General features: G+C 40.1%; 2 protein-coding genes across 4 annotated transcripts; both read left to right on the top strand.

Annotated features, from left to right (window-relative positions):
- The first annotated feature begins 211 nt into the window (after positions 1–211).
- On the top strand, positions 212–2,520 carry LOC106024670 (thrombomodulin). Its single transcript, XM_013137618.4, has one exon. The coding sequence runs from the start codon at positions 360–362 to the stop codon at positions 1,419–1,421; it is 1,062 nt and encodes a 353-aa protein (XP_012993072.1). The 5' UTR covers positions 212–359; the 3' UTR covers positions 1,422–2,520.
- Positions 2,521–15,485: 12,965 nt separating this feature from the next.
- On the top strand, positions 15,486–20,067 carry LOC117595616 (zinc finger protein 436-like). 3 transcript variants are annotated; one of them, XM_034297549.1, is made up of 4 exons: positions 15,486–16,184; positions 16,850–17,069; positions 17,103–17,436; positions 17,569–20,067. In XM_034297549.1, the coding sequence occupies exons 1-4, from the start codon at positions 16,180–16,182 to the stop codon at positions 18,579–18,581; spliced, it is 1,572 nt and encodes a 523-aa protein (XP_034153440.1). In that variant the 5' UTR covers positions 15,486–16,179; the 3' UTR covers positions 18,582–20,067. The 3 variants fall into 3 exon arrangements, 2 of the variants coding, with proteins under 2 accessions (XP_034153440.1, XP_034153439.1); XR_004576873.1 differs by adding an exon at positions 16,323–16,645 and having other exon boundaries at positions 16,850–20,067; XM_034297548.1 differs by having other exon boundaries at positions 16,850–17,436.
- Positions 20,068–23,001: the final 2,934 nt, after the last annotated feature.

The raw sequence follows: 23,001 nt of genomic DNA, 5'->3' as shown, positions 1-23,001 counted from the left end.
GTAATATAATTTTGAAATATACAGAAATGAACACATTGTCATGCGTGCAGCATGAGTCAGGAAAACGAGATACATTCTTCCTTTAGCCTAATTTTTGAAGGAGGAAAGATGTTAAGTTTGGTTTCTATGTAATGTAGGTGGATAAAACGTCAATATGCCATTTCCTTCCTCAATCGTTGTACCGGAATGTATTTCCTTGGTTGGTTGTGACCCAGCGGGTGTTCCCTTGGTTGGATGTAAATTAGCCTTATCAACATTCTTAGGATTTTGCCTCGTCAAGAAACCCGCTGTAAGGAAACCCGCAGTGTCAAGATAGCTAGTCAGTTAAGTTATTGTCAAGAAATCTTTTGCCGCAAAAAATGAATAATTTAATTTGCTTGATGACCACAATTCTTATAGTTATGGTAATGCTAATGGTAGGAGGGGGACAAGTATTGTCCTCTACGTGCACGTGCAAGGGGGACATTTGTTACGCTGTAACCCTTGGTGCAGTCGATTTCCAGTCATCGAAAAACTTATGCCAAAAAGTAAATGGAGAATTAATGACAGTCCGATCTGCAGTAACAGACGAAATTATTGGAGATATGCTTGTACGCACACCCGGCAACTTCTGGATTGGATTACGCCTGCTTAATGGACGATGTAGCAACACCAAATTGAAGATGCGAGGATACGAGTGGACAACCGGTATTCAAAGCTCCGAATTCAGCAACTGGAAAGACAATAAGAATATCTGCGTTCCACAGTGTGTGTCTGTTTCTAACGATCGAATGTGGACAGAACGACCGTGCCAGGACAAAATCGATGGATGTTTGTGTGAGAATGTTTCTGAAAGTGCGTGCCAAAAACCGAGAGTTTCTTCTCATCACTTTTATGGCGTGGAAGGATGTGATGCCGTTCCTTGCGAACATAAATGCAAAAACGTCCCGGGCGGCTACGAATGCTCGTGTTTTGATGGATATATTCCAAGCCGCGACAACCCACATTTTTGTGAAATGCACTGTTCTTCAGCCAAATGTCCGGCCATATGCGACGGACAAAATCAGTGTATCTGTCCTGATGGTTTCATAAAACATTTGCATTTTTGCGAGGATATAAACGAATGCGATAATGATTATTGTGAACATTATTGTTATAATACCGTAGGAAGTTTTTTCTGCTCATGCAAAGCAGGTTATTCACTTCAAAATGTTGCTAAATGTGTCAAAACCGAAATTGTTTCTCTAACAATCCCGGTTTACGAATCAGTTACTCCACGTGTTAATAACACCAGTAAGGTCTCATCAGCCTCAACGGGGAGTTTTTTTTGGATCGGCGTTTTCATTGCAGCGGCAGTTACAGTAGGCCTACTAATCATTACTGTTCGGTATTATGTAATTAAGAATCATGAGCAGAATCTGGATAGGCCAATACCGATGTAATGTCAAGACGTAGTATAAAACAATCCATAGGATTTTCTATCATGATTGTGAAAAATCCTTTAAGATTCTTACTTCCTTTGAAAGTCCTGTAAGGGAAGTCTAGTAGAAAATGTAGAAATGGTAGAAATCTTACAGGACTTGTTCTAATAAAAAATATATAAGCATCCTATAATAGTTTTAAATCCATTTTAAATCCAATATGAAATGCTACAAAATGATTCCGATGTCAAGATTGAAAATCATTAAGGTTTCTTCTGACTAGGGGACTATTATGAATGCTTTAAAATTTATTTTTCAAAGTTGGCAGCATGAATAGGCTAGTGCATTATGAATTTTCAATGATGATAACACTTATTTTAAACATGTTTTGCAGATTTACATTAGCCTAATGCAATCTATAGGCTACACAAAATATTTGTAAAGTAGGCATCTGTAGGCTACCAAACCTATATGAATTAGCCTATATAACATACTGCATTGAGTCCAGTATTTAAATAATATTATTCCAAAATAAAATGATTCTTCCTTTAGGCTTAATAACCTTACTTCACCTCTGGCTTTTAATTATGGTTTGGCAGTAAAAGCCATGAGGCAATAGTTTCTGATTTTTTGATGAACAAAACATCCAGAAATGGCCATATCCACTTCCACGTTCTTAAAGATGCATTCCATGATTTTTGGTCACTGCTTTTCAAAATGGCGCTGTCATGTCATATTGGGCCCCTGAGTGTTGTGTTCTATGACATGTATGTTTTAAAAAGAGCCCCCTTGTAATAAAAACAGTTCACTTCCAAATGTGGAATTTCATGGTATACTGAAAGTGACTCTACTTATAAGATCTCTTACACAGTCAGCCCAAAATGTGAGGTTTAAAGAATGTGTCACTTTTTCAAGACCGGCTTAGAAATGCGCTTAGGAATGCTGCATGTACTCCAACCATTTCAGACATCAAAGGATGTTCTCTCTGATTCCTCTGACTTCAATTTTGGTGGGTTGATGGCCTCGTGTTTATCCCTAATGCAGCACAGAAGAAATTATATCCATCACCGGGCTGATGTTTTTGGTTTTGGACTTCCAACTGCAAACTATACAATTTCTTCCAAAAATAAAATTGAAAATATGTTACTTACCTGTGCCTATTGTCTTCAATATGAAGCAATTCCCTTCCTCGCCTTGGACAGAACACTGCTTCTCACATTGCTTGAATGGTACGTTTGTAATCAGGTGGGAATTTACACCTGCAAAAAAAAATGATTGAAAAGCCTTCCAACTTATTATGAATAGTAGGAAACTACTTTCATGCTGACCTCCCACTTAAGGAAACAGCCATAAAGACATTATTTTCAGGAGTAACAATAACAAAGCAATAACAGTGTTTTTAACACTATAATTTGTTTTACAAGTGTGATAACTGTGCTTTTAGTTTGTTTGTCGCAACTTGTTAACCATTAGCCGATCACGTTTTAAAATGTGAATGCACCCAGTGGCTACAACTTTAGAGTTGGAATGTTTACAGCCTAATCAACATGAATATCAATCATTATGAATATAATGAGCGAGCTGTATCAAGTTGGCAAATACGTTTTTGTATTATTTTTGTTATAATCCATCTGTACATGGTCAACCCACCACTGTTTAGGCAAAAAGCATAGAGATATTCATATTGATTGAGGAATGAAAGCAATGACTGTAAATCTAGTATAAACCCCATTAGGGTAGGCGGTAGCCTGGAAGATGGGAGTGTTGGACAAGTAACAGAAAGGTTTTCCAATTTGAATCCCTGAGTTTTCAATTTGGACAGCTTTTTAAAATAATTTTTTGAAAGTCCTGTAATAAAAACTCAAGAGAATTCTGTGAGGGTTTCCAATGAAAAAACCCCCACAAGAAATCCAAGATGAATACTCAATTAGAATCCTATAGGATGGCTTATTTAAAACAATCAAATTGCATGTCTTCTGTAGCTGTTCTCGCAGTACTTGCCTGCCACGAGGGCCTTCTAGTGTTAGATTGAGAGGGCTGCAAAGATCCAGCTAATAGTTAGCATTAGTTCAGTTTAAAAAAATTATTGAATGTTGCATGACTAGTGTCGCTGTCATTCCTCCTTCAGTGATGCGTATTTGTTCAACATAAATCCTTTCACTTCCATGCCATGGAATTCTAGCTAGCAATATTCATATGGATTTCAGAGTTGCATTTAATTTCCTGAATGTTGCTACTATTCACCCTGTGCCTTGTAATGTTAAGACGTCTACACTTTAATTTCAATAGAATATGATATTGTCGGATTTTGAATTAAAGTATTCGGCGGCAATAAGAGTAAAACGTTGATGAAAATGCTTGAAATCAGTAGAAAATGGGCCGGTGGTTGTTATCAGGTCAGATGTAGAGCAATATTGACCTCTGTTGGTATGATTTGGAAATGTTTTAACCACACTCAATTTCCAGTCTAAAGGCTACAGGCAGGGCCGCCTGAATGCACAGGCTTACCGGGGCTTAAGCCCAGGGGCCTACGAAGACGAGGGGCCTATCATGAGCCAATAAAAAGCCAGAACAGAGAAGCTGACCTCTGTACTTCAGAATGCCAATACAAACACCAGAGAAGATTCTTCTCAAAGACACATTCCAAGCGCAAGCTTGGTAATGGGGAGTATCTGCCCAGGGAGTGGCTATGCCGCTCACCTTCCCAAGGTAGTGTGTTTTCCTTATTATTTGTTCGTGATCAGTCTGTACTGTTGTGCTTTGTTGTTACAGAGCCACATACACATAGATAAACAGTCTAAACCATAGACCTGGACTCTATCTCCTTTTTACCACAATTGTAACTGAACAGAGACATAGTGCCTGACGTCACACATATATTCTACACTGACTTTTGTGTTTATGGTCAAGTAGGCTCAAGTGATTTTGTAATCTCATATAGGGACAAGTCACTGTTGTATCCTCCTAAAGAAACACATTTTGCACTGTATAGACAATTACCTTTTGTTATTTTTAGTGTGAGTTGGGGGGGCCTAGAAAAACCTTTCACCCTGGGGCCTAAAGGCAGGTTAAGGCGGGCCTGGCTACAGGTTACACTTGCAGTGGGTTATTGTTGAATACCACATAAGGAAGTTTTCAGCATTTCTTATTTTGTCTTCTACTGCAGGGTTTCCCCAGAATATCTGCTCCATGTCTAACCAAAAACATACACATTCCAAAAAAGATCTTCTTCAAAATACAGTACTGAATATAGGTTGAGTATGTATTCTTGTGGATGATTCTAAGGCACTAGCAGTTATGTTCACAGCAGACATAACATTTTACCTTTATGTTTATTTTCTGCAATTCTACACACAGCTAAAAGAACATTTTGTTTTTATTAAGCTGATTTCATGTAAGCAAGCAATCAAGTTCATTTATATAGCACAATCCACACATATAAGCAATTCAATGTGCTTTACAAAGAAAAAGAAAAATATAAAAATACAAGAGAATAAAAACAAATAATTGAATAAAAACATATACTAAACTGGTAGATTCCATAGTAGATTCCGTGAGGAAGATATGTAACTGTAAAAGCTATAAAGCGAATTCCAAGCTCTCAGTCATATGCACATGAAAAGTGTTTTTAACCTGGATTTAAAAATGTATATGTTTGGGGCACGTCTAAGATCTAGTAGTTTCAGTTGTATGCAGCATAACTGCTAAATGCAGCTTCGCCATGTTTAGTTTGGACTCTGGGCTTTACTAGCTGACATGAGTTCATGAGTTCTTCAAACGTTTCGGAAATCTATTCAGGGCCTACAACCATTCAGTGATTTATAGACTAAAAGCACTACTTAAAAATCTATTCTGTAACAGACTGGAAGCCAGTAGCCTACTTCTATGTATTATTACATGGCTGAAGCTAATTATGATCAAACATTATTGAAACCTTTTCAGTTACATATGATTGGTGCAGTTCATAAACATCTAAATATGATGTGGGCCGGATCTCAATCTTATCATGGTTAAAACCAGCCTGCTACTCTACCCAAGGTCCTAATTGTGACAAGGCAAACCGGAGTGAAAGCAGAATCCAGATATTTCTAACATAAGGCTGGTAGAAATAAATTAAACCAAGAGAACGTTTTTAGAAGTATTTTGGAACTTGACACTGTTATTTGTTTAAACTCAATTTACAAAAAAATTAACAATGGAATCACAACATACTAACTGGTTGAAATTACAACTAACTGGTTAGTTGACCTCAGTGCTCTAACTGGAAATGGAGGTTCAGCGTTCAGCCAGATAAAGTGGCACCAACCCATTAAAAACCTTGAAAACAAGCAACAAAATCTTTAAATCAATCCTGAAACGGCCAGGAAGCCAACGGAGGGAGGTAATGCCAAGTCTGGTGTCTGAACACATAACGCCAAGTCTGGTGTTATGTGTTCATGCTTTCTTTTTCCAGTTTTCCAGATGAGCAGCTGCATTCTGTACTAACTGGAGTCAATTCAGAGATGACTGTTCTACCCTCATGCTCAAAGAATTACAAAAATCTAGCCGAGAAGTAATAAAAGCATGGATAACTTTGTCAAAACCTTTGGGAGAGAGATAGACCTTAAACTTTGCTTAAGCTCTTAACTGAAAGAAGCTACTTTTGTCAACTGAACTAATCTGCCTATCAAATTTGAAGGAGCTATCAAAAAAAAAGATTTTTAACAAATGATCGACTGTGAGAAGCTAAAGGGCCCAGAGTACCAGGAGGATCACCCAAAAAGTCTCCTTATCCACACATAACGATTTCTGTCTTACTTTCATTAAGAGGAAGAAAGTTTAAAGCCATCCAAGTTTTGATGTCCTTAAGCAGTCTAACAAAGGCTGCACAAAATCTTTTATTATGGCTTTCATCTGCAAATAGATTTGTACATCGTCAGCAAACCAGTGAAAATAAATATTGTGTTTCTTAAAAATGGACCCCAAGGGCAACACATACAGTGAAAAGAGGATGGGCCCCAAAATGGAGCCTTGAGGGACCCCACAGATGAGAGGTGCCGTAGTCGAACCAAGGATCTCCTATCTGTCAGGTATGACTGAAACCATTTCAGGACCTTTGATCCATACACACTGTTCAAGGTGTGATAAGAGGATCCTATGATCCACAGTGTCAAAAGCAGCAGTCGGGTCTAAAAGCACCAGAATAGCAGAGTTCCCTGAATCAACAGATACAAGGTCATTAAAAACTCTTAAAAGCACTGTTTCGTTACTATGATGTGATTTAAAACCAGACTGAAACTTCTCCTGGATACCATGGTTACCTAACAATGTTTTCTGGTACATTTTAACAGATGTCATTCAAATTATGTATAGTTTTTGGATAATCTGACAGACCTAAAAATACAAGATAAAATGATCAGTGGATTCCCCAATGTCTTCATGCTCCTCCCCCTTCCCATTCAGCCCCAGTCTTTGACTTATGATGGCCATCCTTCCCATTTCCATTGTATCTTAAAAGACACCTGAGAAAACAGCCTGGAGAGATGCCCTACTCCTGCTCTGGAATGAGTTTGGATTGGGTTTCTCACAACTTAATGGTTTGAACGTGCAACAGCGAACACACACTGGAGAGAAGCCACATTGTGAGGAGAGTTTCCCATTCCCATCATATCTTGAAAGACAACTGAAAATACACTCTGGAGAGAAGCCTTAGTCCTGCTCTGACTGTGGAATGAGTATCTCTCAGTTAAGTGGCTTGAACATGCGCCAGTGAACACACACTGGAGAAAAGCCCAATTTCCATCATATCTTGAAAGACACTCGTGGAAACATTTTGGAGAGAAGCCTTACTCCTGGTCTGACCGTGGGAAATGATTCACAACATCAAGTAATCTAATCTCTCATCGGAGAGCTCACACAGGGGAGAAACCTTACTCATGCTGTATGTGTGGGGAAATGTTTTCCATTCCTGTCATATCTGGAAAGACACTTGCGAAAACATTCTGGAGTTAAACCTTACTGCTGATCCTACTATGGGAAGTGCTTCACCAAATCAAGTTATCTAACGCTTCCTTTGAGTACACACATGGGAGAACCATTACTGCTCTAACAGGGCTTTCCTCTTTTGTATACATTTGAGAATCGTAATGCTAAATACAGGAAAACAAAACTAATGTCAGCTGTTGTGACTGGAAGTCTCTTCTATGCCTCTTATGTATTAACACACTTTGGGAGAAAACCCTTTCTACTGAAATGGGCAATGCTTCACGGTATTATATTAAACCTTGGACATAATGTTTAGAACATTTAAAAAAATTATTTGTTCCCATTTAGCTACTGTATACAGTCTTCACTCTATAGAAAAAGAAGTCGCCCAACCTTGAAGTATGCATATTATCTTCACCCTGCTTTTTTCCCCAATATCAGCTGAACTGGTGCCTTCCTTTTTATTTCTTAGATAATGAGCTGTTGAAGAGCTAGCCAATTATCTTGTAGATGGACACATTAACCTGCAGTAAGAAGTAGTAACAGTAGGCCCTCTGGATTGGACGAACCTTCAAACCATCAGGGGCCTCCAACAACAGTGCCATTACAAGATGGCCCATAGCCACAACTTCTTATTGAGTATGTGGTTTTGTATCATTTCCAATGTGTCATTTGACATTTTAAAAATGATTCTTGACATTTATATTTTGCTGATGTTTTGCAGATTTATGCCAAGAATGTACATTATGTGCCTATATTCTAGATTTTAATTGGGCCACGATTGCCACTATTCTTGTCTGAGTTTAAAACCTCCACATTTTAGAGTAGAGCGGCAACTAGTGTACGTGAGCTGAGGCTCTGCCATCACATGATTCAGGTTTGAATGTAATTTTGTAGTTCAATTTCACAACCGTTACAATAATAAATATACTGTACTGATCGTTACCGCTGTTGGGGCTTCTGATGGAAGAAATGTCAGATAATGTTTTTTTGTTTTTTTTGACCTCAACTGAGGATGTCGTTGGGCGGTGGAAGGAGTACTTCGAGGATCTCCTCAATCCCGCTGACATGTCTTCCATTGAGGAAGCAGAGGATGAGGGCTCAGAGGTGGACTCGTCCATCACCCGGGCTGAAGTCACAGAGGTGGTCAAGAAACTCCTCGGTGGCAAGGCACCGGGGGTGGATGAGATCCGCCCTGAGTACCTCAAGTCTCTGGATGTTGTGGGGCTGTCTTGGTTGACACGCATGTGCAACATCGCGTGGCGGTCGGGGACAGTGCCTCTGGGATGGCAGACCGGGGTGGTGGTCCCTCTTTTTAAGAAGGGGGACCGGAGGGTGTGTTCCAACTATAGGGGGATCACACTTCTCAGCCTGCCCGGGAAAGTCTATGCCAGGGTTCTGGAGAGGAGAATACGGCCGATAGTAGAACCTCAGATTCAGGAGGAACAGTGTGGTTTTCGTCCGGGCCGTGGAACACTGGACCAGCTCTATACCCTCTACGGGGTGTTGGAGGGTTCATGGGAGTTTGCCCAACCAATCCACATGTGTTTTGTGGATTTGGAGAAGGCATTCGACTGTGTACCTCGCGGCATCTTGTGGAGGGTGCTTGGGGAATATGGGGTCCTGGGTCCTTTGCTAAGGGCTATCAGGTCCCTATACAACCGAAGCAGGAGCTTGGTCCGCATTGCCGGCAGTAAGTCAGACTTGTTCCCAGTGCATGTTGGACTCCGGCAGGGCTGCCCTTTGTCACCGGTTCTGTTTGTAATTTTTATGGACAGAATTTCTAGGCGCAGCCAGGGGCCGGAGGGTGTCAGGTTTGGGGACCACACGATTTCGTCTCTGCTCTTTGCAGATGATGTTGTCGTGTTGGCCCCTTCTAACCAGGACCTTCAGCATGCACTGGGACGGTTTGCAGCCGAGTGTGAAGCGGTGGGGATGAAAATCAGTACCTCCAAATCCGAGGCCATGGTCCTCAGTCGGAAAAGGGTGGCTTGCCCACTTCAGGTTGGTGGAGAGTGCCTGCCTCAAGTGGTGGAGTTTAAGTATCTAGGGGTCTTGTTCACGAGTGAGGGAAGGATGGAACGGGAGATTGACAGACGGATCGGTGCAGCTTCTGCAGTAATGCAGTCTATGTATCGGTCTGTCGTGGTGAAGAAAGAGCTGAGCCGCAAGGCGAAGCTCTCGATTTACCAGTCAATCTACATTCCTACTCTCACCTATGGTCATGAGCTTTGGGTCATGACCGAAAGGACAAGATCCCGGATACAGGCGGCCGAAATGAGTTTTCTCCGCAGGGTGGCTGGGCGATCCCTTAGAGATAGGGTGAGAAGCTCGGTCACCCGGGAGGAGCTCAGAGTAGAGCCACTGCTCCTCCACATCGAGAGGGGTCAGCTGAGGTGGCTTGGGCATCTTTTTCGGATGCCTCCGGAACGCCTTCCTGGGAAGGTGTTCCGGTCCCGTCCCACCGGGAGGAGACCCCGGGGAAGACCTAGGACACGCTGGAGGGACTATGTCTCCCGGCTGGCCTGGGAACGCCTCGGTGTCCCCCCGGAAGAGCTAGAGGAAGTGTCTGGGGAGAGGGAAGTCTGGGCATCCCTGCTTAGACTGCTGCCCCCGCGACCCGGCCCCGGATAAGCGGAAGAAGATGGATGGATGGATGAATGAATAAAGGACCACAGTCAGCAAATTTACAAGATCCTGTGTAAAGTCGAAAACATGTAATCAACATATTTGCAAATACGGTCAAACTTGTTAATACTTGCCTAACTTCAGAATTGTTATTAATTCAACTAAAGAAGTGTTTCTTTTGCAAAGAAGTTTGACACAAAAGGGTTTTAAAATGAATTGATTATATAAAGGAACATGATATAAGACAGATACAGGTGAAAATTAAGAAATTAAGCTGTGATTATCATGGGTCGGCAAAAAATCTGTTCAACTTGCAGACACTTACATTTTGGATCTCGCAATCAGACAAAAAAGCACTTGGAACAAAACTCAGTGCTTGACTTGTACTTCTAATTTTAAGCAAACAGCGTTCCGGTTCCTTTTTTAGGCAAGCCTTATTAACACATCCATTTTGATGAACATGCGATTTGTCAGTTCCTGCACTTATTGTACCCCAGGTCAAGGAATGACCTGCTCTAGTTTGTGGGAATTGCTGTAAACAGATGAAAGTCATCAAGAGTCCCATGGACTTTCATCTGTTCCCAACACTTCCCACAAACTAGTCTCTTGCATGTGCCATGTAGGCTCTGTTTCTACTGCTTCTTACCTCCTGGCAGTTTCCCTTCTCAGTAAGATGTGCAGCAGGAAGCTGTGCATTTGAATCCAGCACTAGCAGAATCTTTGTTGCGGCCCTGGCCCTCACAAATTCAAGTCCATGAACAAACAAATGAGTAACCTAATCTATTTTCTTGCAGTTGCTGTGCCATTTAAGTACCTCGGGTGCCAATAGTTTGCAGGGAACTGTTTTCGTGTCTTTGGGGCTTTAAAGGTGTGGCTAACCAAATGGTTGACCAAAATGATAGTTCTCCCAATTTTCTATGCTGGCATCCCGGTTCAATCTTACATTTTAGAATATGATTCAAGAGTATGAGTAAACTTTACTGTCTTCATTACCTTAGATCTAGCGGTATTTGAAAGTACTACCCACTCACATAAGCTGAACCTGGTCTGCTTCCTCTGAAGTCCCATACCTATTTCATATAAAGTGTTAAAAGCCACAAGGCTGTATGACAGGCCCCCAGAAAAGTCAACATATCGGGTCATGAAGATGTTGCTCCTGAGAATGAAAACCATTTCTCTACAGTCCAATATGTATTTCATTTGCAGTGTATTGCAGAGTTGAATGGGCATTTATTTGATCTTGGAACATGTTAAAAGCCCAAATGAAATAGAAATGAGTCACTGACAATGTTTAGACGATAATTATTTTCCTATCAGGAATAAATACAGGCAATTAATGCTTAAGGTCTACGTAAGGACATTTATTCTGAAACATAATTACTCAGAACTACAGGAAAACACTGTCTAGCACGACTGTAACATGAGTTCTATTGTCAGTGAGGGAGCATGATCTCGGTTATCGAGAGTTACAGTATTTCCACGAAAGACTAAGCTTCATACATTTTCATAACCTTTATCTGGTAAGCTATTTGTTGTAATATCTACATTTTTGTAGCATTTTGGTATAGATTTCAAATTTCAGTTCACATTTCCATTTCCAGCTTTAGAAACGCATGTGTAAATACAAATACGCTGGTCACTTTCCAAAATACGGATACAATGCAGATCTTTAACTGAAGTCGTCTTCTTGTAACCCTTTTGGCCTTCTGATATTTAAAAATCGGTTTCACGAGGCGAGGAAGAAAGAAGAGACACTAAGTCCTGTGTTGCGTGTAGTACGCTTATGCCACCTCGCCTGTTTGAAGAATATGTAAATATATAAAGGAAACGTTGACTTTTATCAATATTGGCTAAATATAAACAGATTTTATGTTTCGTACAGCTAAATGACAACCGTCCCCTTATCATACATGGTTATCAAAACGCAGAGCTGTTGTAACCCTAAACGAGACATATTTTATTAGAAGTGTTTCTAAAATAATGTATGCAACAAAGGATATCAATAGCATACATGGTATTAAACACCTTAATCAACATTCCCAGGTAAAACATTTTTTTAATGTTAATAAGAAGAGATACAATTTAAATAAGTAAATTCTGACCAGTGCAAATCCCTAGTTCAGTATAGCTCAGCTGGGCACATTTGAAACACTAGCTATAAAACAGGACCAAACTGTGTCAGTTGGTTATAGTAATCCCAAAGACAGGATGGGGCAGTAAAAATGTAAATTCCAAGCCACGTAGTATGACCTTTCCCAGATTGCCAAGAAGCTAGCTTTTAGTTAGCTGCTAAAGCTAGAGTAATAAGAAATGTTTTTGCTTAACACTATGCAGACTTATTAAACAACTCATTGCATGCCTTAACGTTAAGAGCGTTGGTCAACCCAGAACTCTCACTTCCCACCCTAGTTGATATGCACATTTTGAGGTTACATGATCAATCATGATATAAGTACTGAAATATGGGTTATTGGGTTTTCGGTCTTTGTTTCAGGATGGTGAGGACAAGGCCAACCTGCCACTCTTTCCAACTAGACACCAAACCTAGAGTCACTGGGTCCAGATTGGGACAGTGGAGCCCAGTTTGTGGACCAGGTTCTAGAGATGGCAACATTTTTACTCTGTTTTAAGTAACTTTAGAAAACATCAGCAAATCCATTCTGGTGAGAAGCCTTACTCCTGCTTTGATTGTGGGAAGAGTTTCTCACTACTTGCTTACTTGTGCCGACACCAGAAAAGACGTAGGAGAGAAGCCTCACTCCTTTTCTGACTGTAGGAAGTGTTTTTTTTTCAACATCTGAATTAGTAAATCATCAGAGAGTGCACACTGGGGAGAAGCCTTTCCATTGTACTGTCTGTGGTAAAAATTGCTCTAGACTGAGTAACTTCAAACGTCACCAGAAAAAACACAAGACCTAATCATTCATTCTCTGATTGTAGTTTTTTTTTTTTTAATTTCAATTGTTGTACTTGGCCAGGTTTTCTTCCTGTGGAGCTTTGTAATGCGAGGACTTCCTCTAAAATGAATGAATTATTGGTATCATAGGATGTTTATTTTATATGGAAAGAAATGCCACGGTGCATGCAAAAATTAATTTTTATATTTTATATTTTTGCTTGGTTGACCAGTAGAAAGTTAACCTCCTAAAAATAGGACCAATGTGACTATTGTGTTTAGAATTAGGAAGTATTTCGTTCTTCAAATGTTTATATTCAGCAATTGCCAGTAGGAAACAACTCCCTAAGTGCAAATGCCATCATTGTGGTTCTGCTGATGCATTCCATCTGCCACCTTCAAATTCCACAGCGTCTTCTCTGCATATCACCTGCAAATGAAGTTATGTTCTGTCCACATACTATTCTTGAGATGGTGCTTTTATGTTGGTTTGATTTCTGTCTATTCCTGCAATAATTTTTTTAGGAACCCATGAATGTAAAATAAACACATGCCTCTTGAGTCCAAACTGTCGAGTGAGTCTGTGGAGTTTTGATTAACAGATTTAAATGAATCACATGGAAAAGATGAATGTTAACTTCATGTTGGGCACATTTAAAATCACTTGCAGAGGGCTTAGCGATTTGACTGCGGGCAAGTGTTTCCTTACAGTTTCTAATTTGCAAGTTATTGCCCTTAATAAATTTGCTTTCACCTTTCCAGTAATGTTAGAATGTCATTTTTGCACCTGATGGAAATAAAGTCATAACAGGGGTTTGCAGGGACAGGCCCAGGGCTGGACTAAAACTTTCTTTTAAAGTACAGTGTCCCAAATGAATAACTGTTGACATGTCCATGCACGCCCCGACCAATTGTCCTTAATCCAAGGAAGTACAAATGCAAACCCTGTCCCCAGTACACTTGTAAAGATTTGACGGGATTATTAGTATAAGTATCATGGTAAATGATACACCTAGTCTGTCAGAGGGTACATTTGAACTATTACCAGGTGTAGGAGGTGGAGGAAAGGGGAGGTGATTAACACACCTTAACATTTCAGTGAGAGGCTTAATGTGTAGAATTTCATGTAGGTGGACCAGTGGTATTCAACTCTGGCCCTCAAAGCCAGTTCCACTCCATTTTTTTCATGTCCCCCTAATCAGGGACATATATGGACCTGAGATGCCAGGTGAGTGCAAATATTGTTGAGGTAGAACAGAAAACCAGCAGGGTCCAACCCTTATGCAGTAAGAGCTGAATACCCCGGTAGACTGGAGCTGGCTTCACACTCTTGTAGAGTAGAGGGCAGTGTACGCACTTTTAAACAACTCCTTGCTGCTAAAATGAGATGACCTCATGTTGAGATGGCCAAACTTTAACTGTCATTACTAGTTGTATATACATGTTTCCTTAAATGAAATGTGCAATTTCCCAGACGTTTCTGTAAAATACTAAAATCTGTCAATACCACATCAAATAATTTTCAGATATTTGTCCTAGATTTTCCACAACACCTTGATAGAATTTTTTTAAATGTTGTTTATCAAAAAGTATAAAACTGTAAACAGTCTTTTGGACTCACATGTCTAAAGGTGGTACAACAGGCTAATGACCAGTTAACATAAGTCATTGACAACTACATTAGATCGTTGGCTGAATTGTTAAGTAATCACCAAGTGCTGAATATCACCTCTATTAACAAAAGGAATAATGGATCTAAATTGAAGGCTATTCAGCAATTTGGAATGTGGCCAATGGTATGCGTGGAGTAAAATGCCAGCAACAATTGCAAATACACAGTGCCCAATGATGTTTTTGCATATAATCACTCTATAGAGTCTCCTGAACATTTCCTACAATACATTCACTGCGGCATATAGAATAATTGTTTCTGTACAGGGCAATATGTATTTCATATCCATAGAGTTGCATTGTGGCCAATGGTATGAGCGCAGTAAAATGCCAGCAACAATTGCAAATACACAGTGCCCCTTGATTTCTTTGGATATAATCACTGTATAGACTCTCCTGAACATTTCCTACAATACATTCAGTGCGGCGTATAGAATAGTTTTTTTTTTTGTATAGGGCAATATGTATTTCATATCCATTGAGTTACATTGTGGAAAAAGAGGGTGTAGAAAATATTGTGTTGCTAGATGTAGCACTCCATTCCCCATGATTAAACAGGTTTGTCTTATTCAACACATTCTCCTGAACATTTCCTACATTGCTTTCTGTGTGGAATATTCAATAGTTTATGAGCTGTGAGGCAATATGTATTCCATATTCAGTCATTGGCATTGTCTGAATTTTGCCCTTGGAACGTGTTTTAATACCCACTTTTTATTGAAATTACTCTTAAATATGATCATATATGAATTGTTGTCAATATTTTGAGAGGTACATTTTCTTAAACAATTAATAAACTCAATTTATGTCAGCTTTGAAGGAATATGGTCTCTTATTTTGAAAATGTCCTGATTTTCGTGACCCGGTGTTTCTTTAATGTTGCTCACAAGACGCAGATAAAAAAATGTCGAAACGGCAATTGTGTCCAAATACACTCAGTTAATCCTAAATGCTGCGTAGTTAGCTAGACGATCTACTATTTTATGCTAAACTTCGCTAGATTTTATTTTGAATATGAATAGCTTGCTAGCGGCAGTTGTCCTGCGTTTCAATGATGGATATACTACCTGGATATATCTTCAATTCCTGTTAGCTTTGGCGATTCTTTAGAATATACAGAAAAAGTCTAATAGAAGAAAAAACATTTGTGAGGATTTGGAAGGACTCGCTGGCCAATCATATCGCACTGAACGTATTTTGGCCTATAGCCTTTTTGGATCTTTAGTCGAACAAAAATGATTCAAGAGAAAGAAATGTTGGATGAAATCGAACTGAGTTTATGGACCCTAACCGAGTAAAATGTATACTACTTGTGTGAACGTTGAGGTCAAAGGAAAGAGTCATCGCTCGCTGCGTAAAATTATCGAAGAATATTGTGAAAATGTTGATTTAATTGACCCAACGGATCAGGGAATGTCTCGGTTACTCAAACTGAAATATCAAATCAAAAATGTAAAAGATGATGCTAACTGTGTGACCACGAACCCCAGAACGACAGCTCAAAAGCAAAACCCGACGGAGAATTCAATGAAGAGGGGGGAGCTGGTTTTCTGAAGAACAGGATGAAGGCTGAGCCTGTTCCTCATTGGCTCATTATACCACAGCAGAGGGAGACAGTGGATGTTGTGAGTATTCTCAGTATATTATTTTTAATGATAACTGTACGTCTCGGTCATGAAGCTGTATATTCTACCAATAGCATGCTTGCTCATTAAATTGAAGTTCCTACTGAGAAATGCAGTGCCGATCGTTTTTTTTACTAGGGGTACCTGTGCTGATTTTCCTGGAAGAAACTAGAAACACCAGCCGTCACTCACGAAATAATGTTTTGTGGACAGATGACTCAAACATGAAACTTTTGGATGACTTGTCCCCGTTTTGTCTGGCAAAAAACCAACATTGCATTCCTCACTAAGAACCACAACCACTTGGAAATACAATGTTCTGCAATGAATAGCTGGACGGAGTTCCCCTTACTGCAGGAGGCGTTTGGTGACAGACATATCAACTAAAGGCAACATTTTTACGTTTAACTGGGAAATTAACTTTTTTACACAGCTGTGTTGGGTTTCAAATAACAAAACAAGTAAATATGCCGATTGTTATTACTTATATTTGTTCACTTATGTTCCCTTTTTCTAATATTAGGCTTTAATTGAAAATCTGAAAGTTTAAAGAAGTATGCACATGTAGAGAGAATCAGAAAGGGGGAAAATACATTTCCACAGCTATGTACATTGAGTTTTTGTATGTGTTTATATTTTAGAACACTCTGCTGCTCTCCCTACAGGCGGAGCCCAAAGTGTCACCGGGTCCTGAATGTGACAAACCTACGGAATCACCAGGTCCTGATTGTGGCAAACCTACAGAATCACCAGGTCCTGATTGTGGCAAACCTAAGGAATCACCAGGTCCTGATTGTGGCAAACCTACGGAATCACCAGGTCCTGATTGTGGCAAACCTAAGGAATCACCAGGTCCTGATTGTGGCAAACCTACAGAATCACCAGGTCCTGATTGTGGCAAACCTACGGAATCACCAGGTCCTGATTGTGGCAAACCTACGGAATCACCAGGTCCTGATTGTGGCAAACCTAAGGAATCACCAGGTCCTGATTGTGGCAAACCTACAGAATCACCAGGTCCTGATTGTGGCAAACCTACGGAATCACCAGGTCCTGATTGTGGCAAACCTACGGAATCACTGGGTCCTGAATGTGACAATGGAGCACTGTGTGAGGAACAGGGTCCGGATATGGGGTCTTGGCCATCTCTCAAAAGAGTTGCTGGAAAACTGTAGGGTTATGCTGGGTCACAGAGTCAACACAAAAGGCGATGGGAAGGAGGACGAGAGGATTTCTATCTTTGCGAATGATGGTATGAGTGTATAAAATGTAATATGAGCATGGCTATGTAAAATTGCATTATAATGCCATTAGTGTTCTTATGCAGAAAGTTAAAATTTCCAACTGCTTACAACTACTGATGTGTTGATTGCTGTTTGTGCAGGAGTGGATCCTGATTCCTCAGACTTATCAGTGGATACATTGTCTTTATCATGGGAACCTCACCAGGAAGTTAACAAAGTAATAAGATCTTCACACAGCCCTCATAGTAAGAAAATATGCACCGTAAAATCTGGTCCTGAATGGCTTATGAACTCACACTCTAAAGAGACACCCTCATCCCAAACTTCAGATTACAAAGAAAGTGTTTGTACTGGGACATTTTCAAAGAGAAACAATAGGACATATCCTGGAGAGAAACATTGCTTTGACTGTCAGCAAAGTTTCTCTTCAATTGGATGCCTGAGAAAACACAATCGGTTGCATTCAGGTGAGAAACCTTTTCAGTGCACTGAGTGCGATAAGAAATACACTAGATCAGACCAACTGAAAGATCATATGGTACTACATTCTGGTGTGAGACCATACCAATGCTCTGAATGTGATAAAACATTCCCTACCAATTCGCGTCTTAAAACGCACTTGCGAATACATAATGGTGAAAGGCCTTTCAGTTGCCCACAGTGCAACAAGAGTTTCACAATCAGTTCAAATCTTTATCAACACCTTTCAGTACACTCTGGAGCGAAACCTCACCAATGCTCTGACTGCAATGGTAATTTCTCTACTGCTCGGGCACTTAAGAAACATAGACTGCTACATACAGGGATTAAGCCTTTCTGCTGCTCCCACTGTAACAAGAAGTACACAAGATCAGATCAGTTAAAAATTCATATGAAGACCCATGTGAAATCATTTTATCGAAGTCCCCAATGTCAGAAGAGTTTTGAAACTAAGTCACATCTTAAGAAACACCTGCTAATACACAGCAGAGATATTTCTCTCCACTGCCCTGTCTGTGACCAAAAGTTCTCTTCTGTGGATGACTTAAATGAACACATGCCATTTCACATAAGGGAGAAACTATTCCATTGTCTGCTGTGTCAGGAAAGGTACAGTGAATCAGATGAGTTGAAAGAACATATGATAACTCATGAGGAACATTTGGGTGTTTAACCTGGTCCTGAAGCTAAATCACCAAGTTCTAGAAATTTAGAATTACAATGTCAAGAAACTGACCGTACTGTTGACAAACCTGACATCAGCCTTGAGTGTAAAACAGATTTTTATCACCAGAACAACCGGAAAGAACAAAAACACACTTGGAGAACAATGAAGCCAAGGGATGAGACACCACACACTGAGGAAAACCAATCACACACTTTGGAGAAGCCTAAATGCTGTGTTGAATGTGGGAAACACTTCTGTAGAAGTTCACCTCTAGCATTACACAAAGACAACCCTGATCACTGTTCAGATTGCAGTGAACAGTTTTGTTCGGGAATAATTCTTAGGAAACACCAGGAAAATTACTCTGAAGATAAACTTTACCTCAGCTCTGTGTGTAATGCTAGTTTCCATTTAATTGGAGATTTAAAATCCCATGCAAGGATCCACACAGAGGAGCCTCAACATGGTTCTGACTCTAAACAAAATGTCTTTGCAGCACAGACTTTAAAACCCAAGCGGCTACACAGGGGAGAGAAGCGTTTTTACGCTGTGACGACTGTAATAAGACTTTCACCAGAGCAGACTCGTTGAAGTTTCATATGTTGTCACATACCGGAGAAAAATCTTACCAATGTCCTGAATGTGAAAAACGCTACTATAGTTCCTCCCAATTAAAAATTCATCAGAAATGAGTTCATAGGGGGGAAAAACCTTACCTTTGTTCTTACTGTGGATTGACTTTTGGTCTACTAGGTAATCTCAAAGAGCACCAGCGAATACACACTGGAGAAAAGCCACATATCTGTCCTGAGTGTGGGAAGCAGTTCAGCCAAGCAAAAGACTTAAAAAGACATCAGCAGAAACATACTGGAGAAAAACCATATCAGTGTCCTGATTGTGAGAAATGTTTCACCCAGCTAGATTCGCTTAAAGTACACCAGGTAAGACATACAGGAAAGTGGGCTCTCCACTGTGTTCAGTGTAGTAAAGGGTTCATGTCTACACGGCTGTTAAAAAAAACACATCTCACACTCGCAAACCCTTCGTCTGTTCAGACTGTGGGAAACGTTTCAGGCAGATTGCTGGACTTCATGCACATGAGCAAAACCACACCGTAAAGACTGTCTGAACTGAATGTAAGAAAAGATATTCAAGTCTAAAGATATACCGTTGATTGGATTCTGTTGATTCTGTAACACTGATGAACTTACCCATTTGGAAACCTTCTAGAGAAGTCAAATGAAACGTTCTCCAACCTGAATTGCTGCCTGAACAAGCAGTGGTAAATTACTGCCACTACTGTGTGCGGACTTTGACTTTTCTACGATGTTTGTAAACTGTATACTAATACTAAATTGTTAGCATAAGGAGGATGTGTAATGACAAAATATTAGCTGCAAGTCTGCTTTTCAGCACAACTCCCAAGATTGTTTTGGCCAGACATGTTAGGGTCCTTTTGCACTCTGGTCATTCTGAAAATGTAAGTTTGGTCTCCCCAGTGTAGTACTGCATTTCTAACACTGCCCGTTTTGTAAAAAATAACATACAACAATTTAACTTGCCACACCAAGGGGCAAATATACTTATGTCATATTCTGAGCACAGTTGAGGGCCCCTGTACCAGTGGCAGTCAAGTATCCCTAGACTATTATAAAAATCTCCCCCTATTTGATAGTTGGGCTTTAATAAATGTTTTAAGCCTTTTTGTGGTAGTTTGTACATGTTGAAAAACCCCATAGTCTGGAGTTCTCATAAGCCCATCTAAATTAGCCTAAAACCCATGGGAAAGGTTCAGTAGAAAGATTGATGTCAATTACAGATGTAAAGGTCGAGAACATCTAAACAACAGCCCATTGCCGTCTGACTAATCTACAAGTCATCTTGCAATGTAAATAGCAACTCCACATTCTTTGTAGATTGCCCAGTGACATACAGTTCCACTCCTAATTTTTCTTAAATCAGCATCTCTACATGTATGGCAGCCATTCCATTCCAGTGTCTGTTAAATTCCAACCCAGACACACCTCATTTTACTTAATGAGGTACAGATTAGGTGATTACCTGTACCAAATCTAATTTAACAAAGAAAAGTATAAAAACCTCTGCTGTGGTCATCACGATACTCTTGCAATAGGACCAGCTGGATGGCAACAACAATGCAAGTACTACCTCAAAGGTAATTAGAATTAAACAATAACTATTCAACATGACAAAGAATTGAAAAGAAACGCTTTGAGAAGGTTTAAGTGCTGGCTTTACTGGCAGAGGGATACAGTGAGCGTCAGGTTGCTTCCATTGTGAACATTTCAAAGACAGCGGTTCATAAGAACAAGGTCAAGCAACAGACACTGGGGACAACAAAGCTACAGACTGGCAGAGGGCGAAAACAACTGTCCACTGACCGAGATAATCGTCAACTCATTTGAATGTCACTCATGACATCAAGTGACCTACAACAGGAATGGCAAACAGCAGCTGGGGTGAAGTGCACGGTGAGGACGGTTCGAAAAAGGCTCCTAGGGGCAGGGCTGAAGTCGTGCAAAGCTAGAAAAAAGCCCTTCATCAATGAAGAAGCAAAGAAGAATCAGGCTGAAGTTTGCAAAAGACCATAAGGATTGGACCATAGAGGCATGGAGTAAGGTCATCGTCTCTGACAAGCCAAATTTTCAGCTTTGCCCAACACCTGGTCGTCTAATGGTTAGACGGAGACCTGGAGAGGCCTTCAAGCCACAGTGTCTCGCACCCACTGTGACATTTGGTGGAGGATCGGTGATGATCTGGGGATACTTCATTCAGCAAGGCTGGAATCGGGCAGATTTGTCTTTGTGAAGGACACATGACTCAAGCCCTGCTTCCTTCTGCTCTAACAATGTTCCACAACTCTGGGAATATATTTTTTTTCCAGCAGGACAATGCTCCATGCCACACAGCCAGGTCGTGGCCAGCCCAATCTCCAGACCTGAACCCCATTGAAAACCTCTGGAATTTGATGAAGAGAAAGATTGATGGTCACAAGCCATGAAACAAAGCTGAGCTACTTGCATTTTTGTGCCAGGAGTGGCATAAAGTCACCCAACAGCTATGTGACAGACTGGTGGAGAGCATGCCAAGACGTTTGAAAGCTGTGACTAAAATTCTGGGTTATTCCACCAAATATTGATTTCTTAACTCTTCCTAAGTTAAAACATTAGTATTTTGTTGTTGAAAAATGAATATTAATTTGTTTTCTTTGTAATAATTTATAATAATTTTGCAGTGGTTTTTAAAATGTTTCCAGAGCTGTATATTAATGTAATTAAAAGCATGCCAACTTCCCCAAAAATGTATCAACTGTGGATTGTCCTTGCAAAAGAAAACACTGATCAAGAGAAGCCTGTTTGGATTTGACATCATACCAATCATCAAGTCAAAATTTTATTTACATAAAAGTATTTTGTCATTATGCTTTGTTTCTTTGGTGGATGGAAGTTCAAGTTCAATTAATTCAAAATGTTAATTAGCTATCACTGCTGTAGACTATAAGAATTTGATTTTGATTTCAATGCTAATTGTGATGAAATAGCAGACGCTGCTTTGCTTTCTTTTGTACTTGCAGTTCTGTGATGACTCAAACATGAATTTGTTGTGATGGTTTTAATATATTTTCTTTCCTGGCTTCGCTTTACCTCCACACAGCCATTTCTCTTTAGCATTTCATTATTTTGGGCAAAGGCAATGCAACTCATTCGTAGTTTCCAACCCAAACCAAAATATTTCTAGATTATATTAGGATATTTATTAATGGAAAGCTGAATTTTGGACCCCAGGATCTGTCATTCCAATTAAAGCACTGTGCCAGTTGCTGTCAATACAAATGTTTTCTCCGCGTACTTGGTAAAATAACAGTAGAGAATTCAACTAATTGTTACTTCCAAAGACAATTGGTAACACCACAGTTCATTCAGCTGTGTCATAGCATAGGGAGTGAATACCTGTGCAATAGATATTTTCTGTATTATGTATGTAATTCATTTAGAACCATTTATTTTGAACTTTGACATTATGGGCTATTTTGTGTGTTGCTCTGTGGCAGAAAATCCTAATTAAATCAAATGAATTATAACAATACAATGTGGAAGTCCAAGGGGAGTGAATATAACATACAGTGTGGAAGTCCACATTGTGGAAATGCTTCTGAGAGCTTATGTAAGTCCCAGCCCAGGTGAAAGACATTCTGGACTAAAGCGGTGTGTAGCAAGAGTGAAACATGCCAATGCCATGATTCCAAACAGTGCCAACCCCGGAGGCAACAAATACTGTGTGGCGTTGGATGAATGTGCCTAACCCACGGAAAACAGCACCGCTTTGTTAACCTGTTGAAACATGCGTCCTCCATCCATGCATCAGTGTTGCGAGTTGACCTGTTCCGAAGTCTTCCCTTACGGCC

This window comes from Esox lucius, chromosome 15, assembly GCF_011004845.1.
Source record: "Esox lucius isolate fEsoLuc1 chromosome 15, fEsoLuc1.pri, whole genome shotgun sequence".
NCBI classification, from domain to species: domain Eukaryota; kingdom Metazoa; phylum Chordata; class Actinopteri; order Esociformes; family Esocidae; genus Esox; species Esox lucius.
This window is presented reverse-complemented; position numbering and strand designations above follow the sequence as displayed.

Excerpts from the sequence above, each read along its gene's own strand:
- LOC117595616 (XM_034297548.1), top strand. Across the intron at positions 17,437-17,568 it reads TTCTATCTTTGCGAATGATG|GAGTGGATCCTGATTCCTCA; the intron begins GTATGAGTGTAT and ends CTGTTTGTGCAG.
- LOC106024670 (XM_013137618.4), top strand. The coding sequence starts at position 360 with ATGAATAATTTAATTTGCTTGATGACCACAATTCTTATAGTTATGGTA.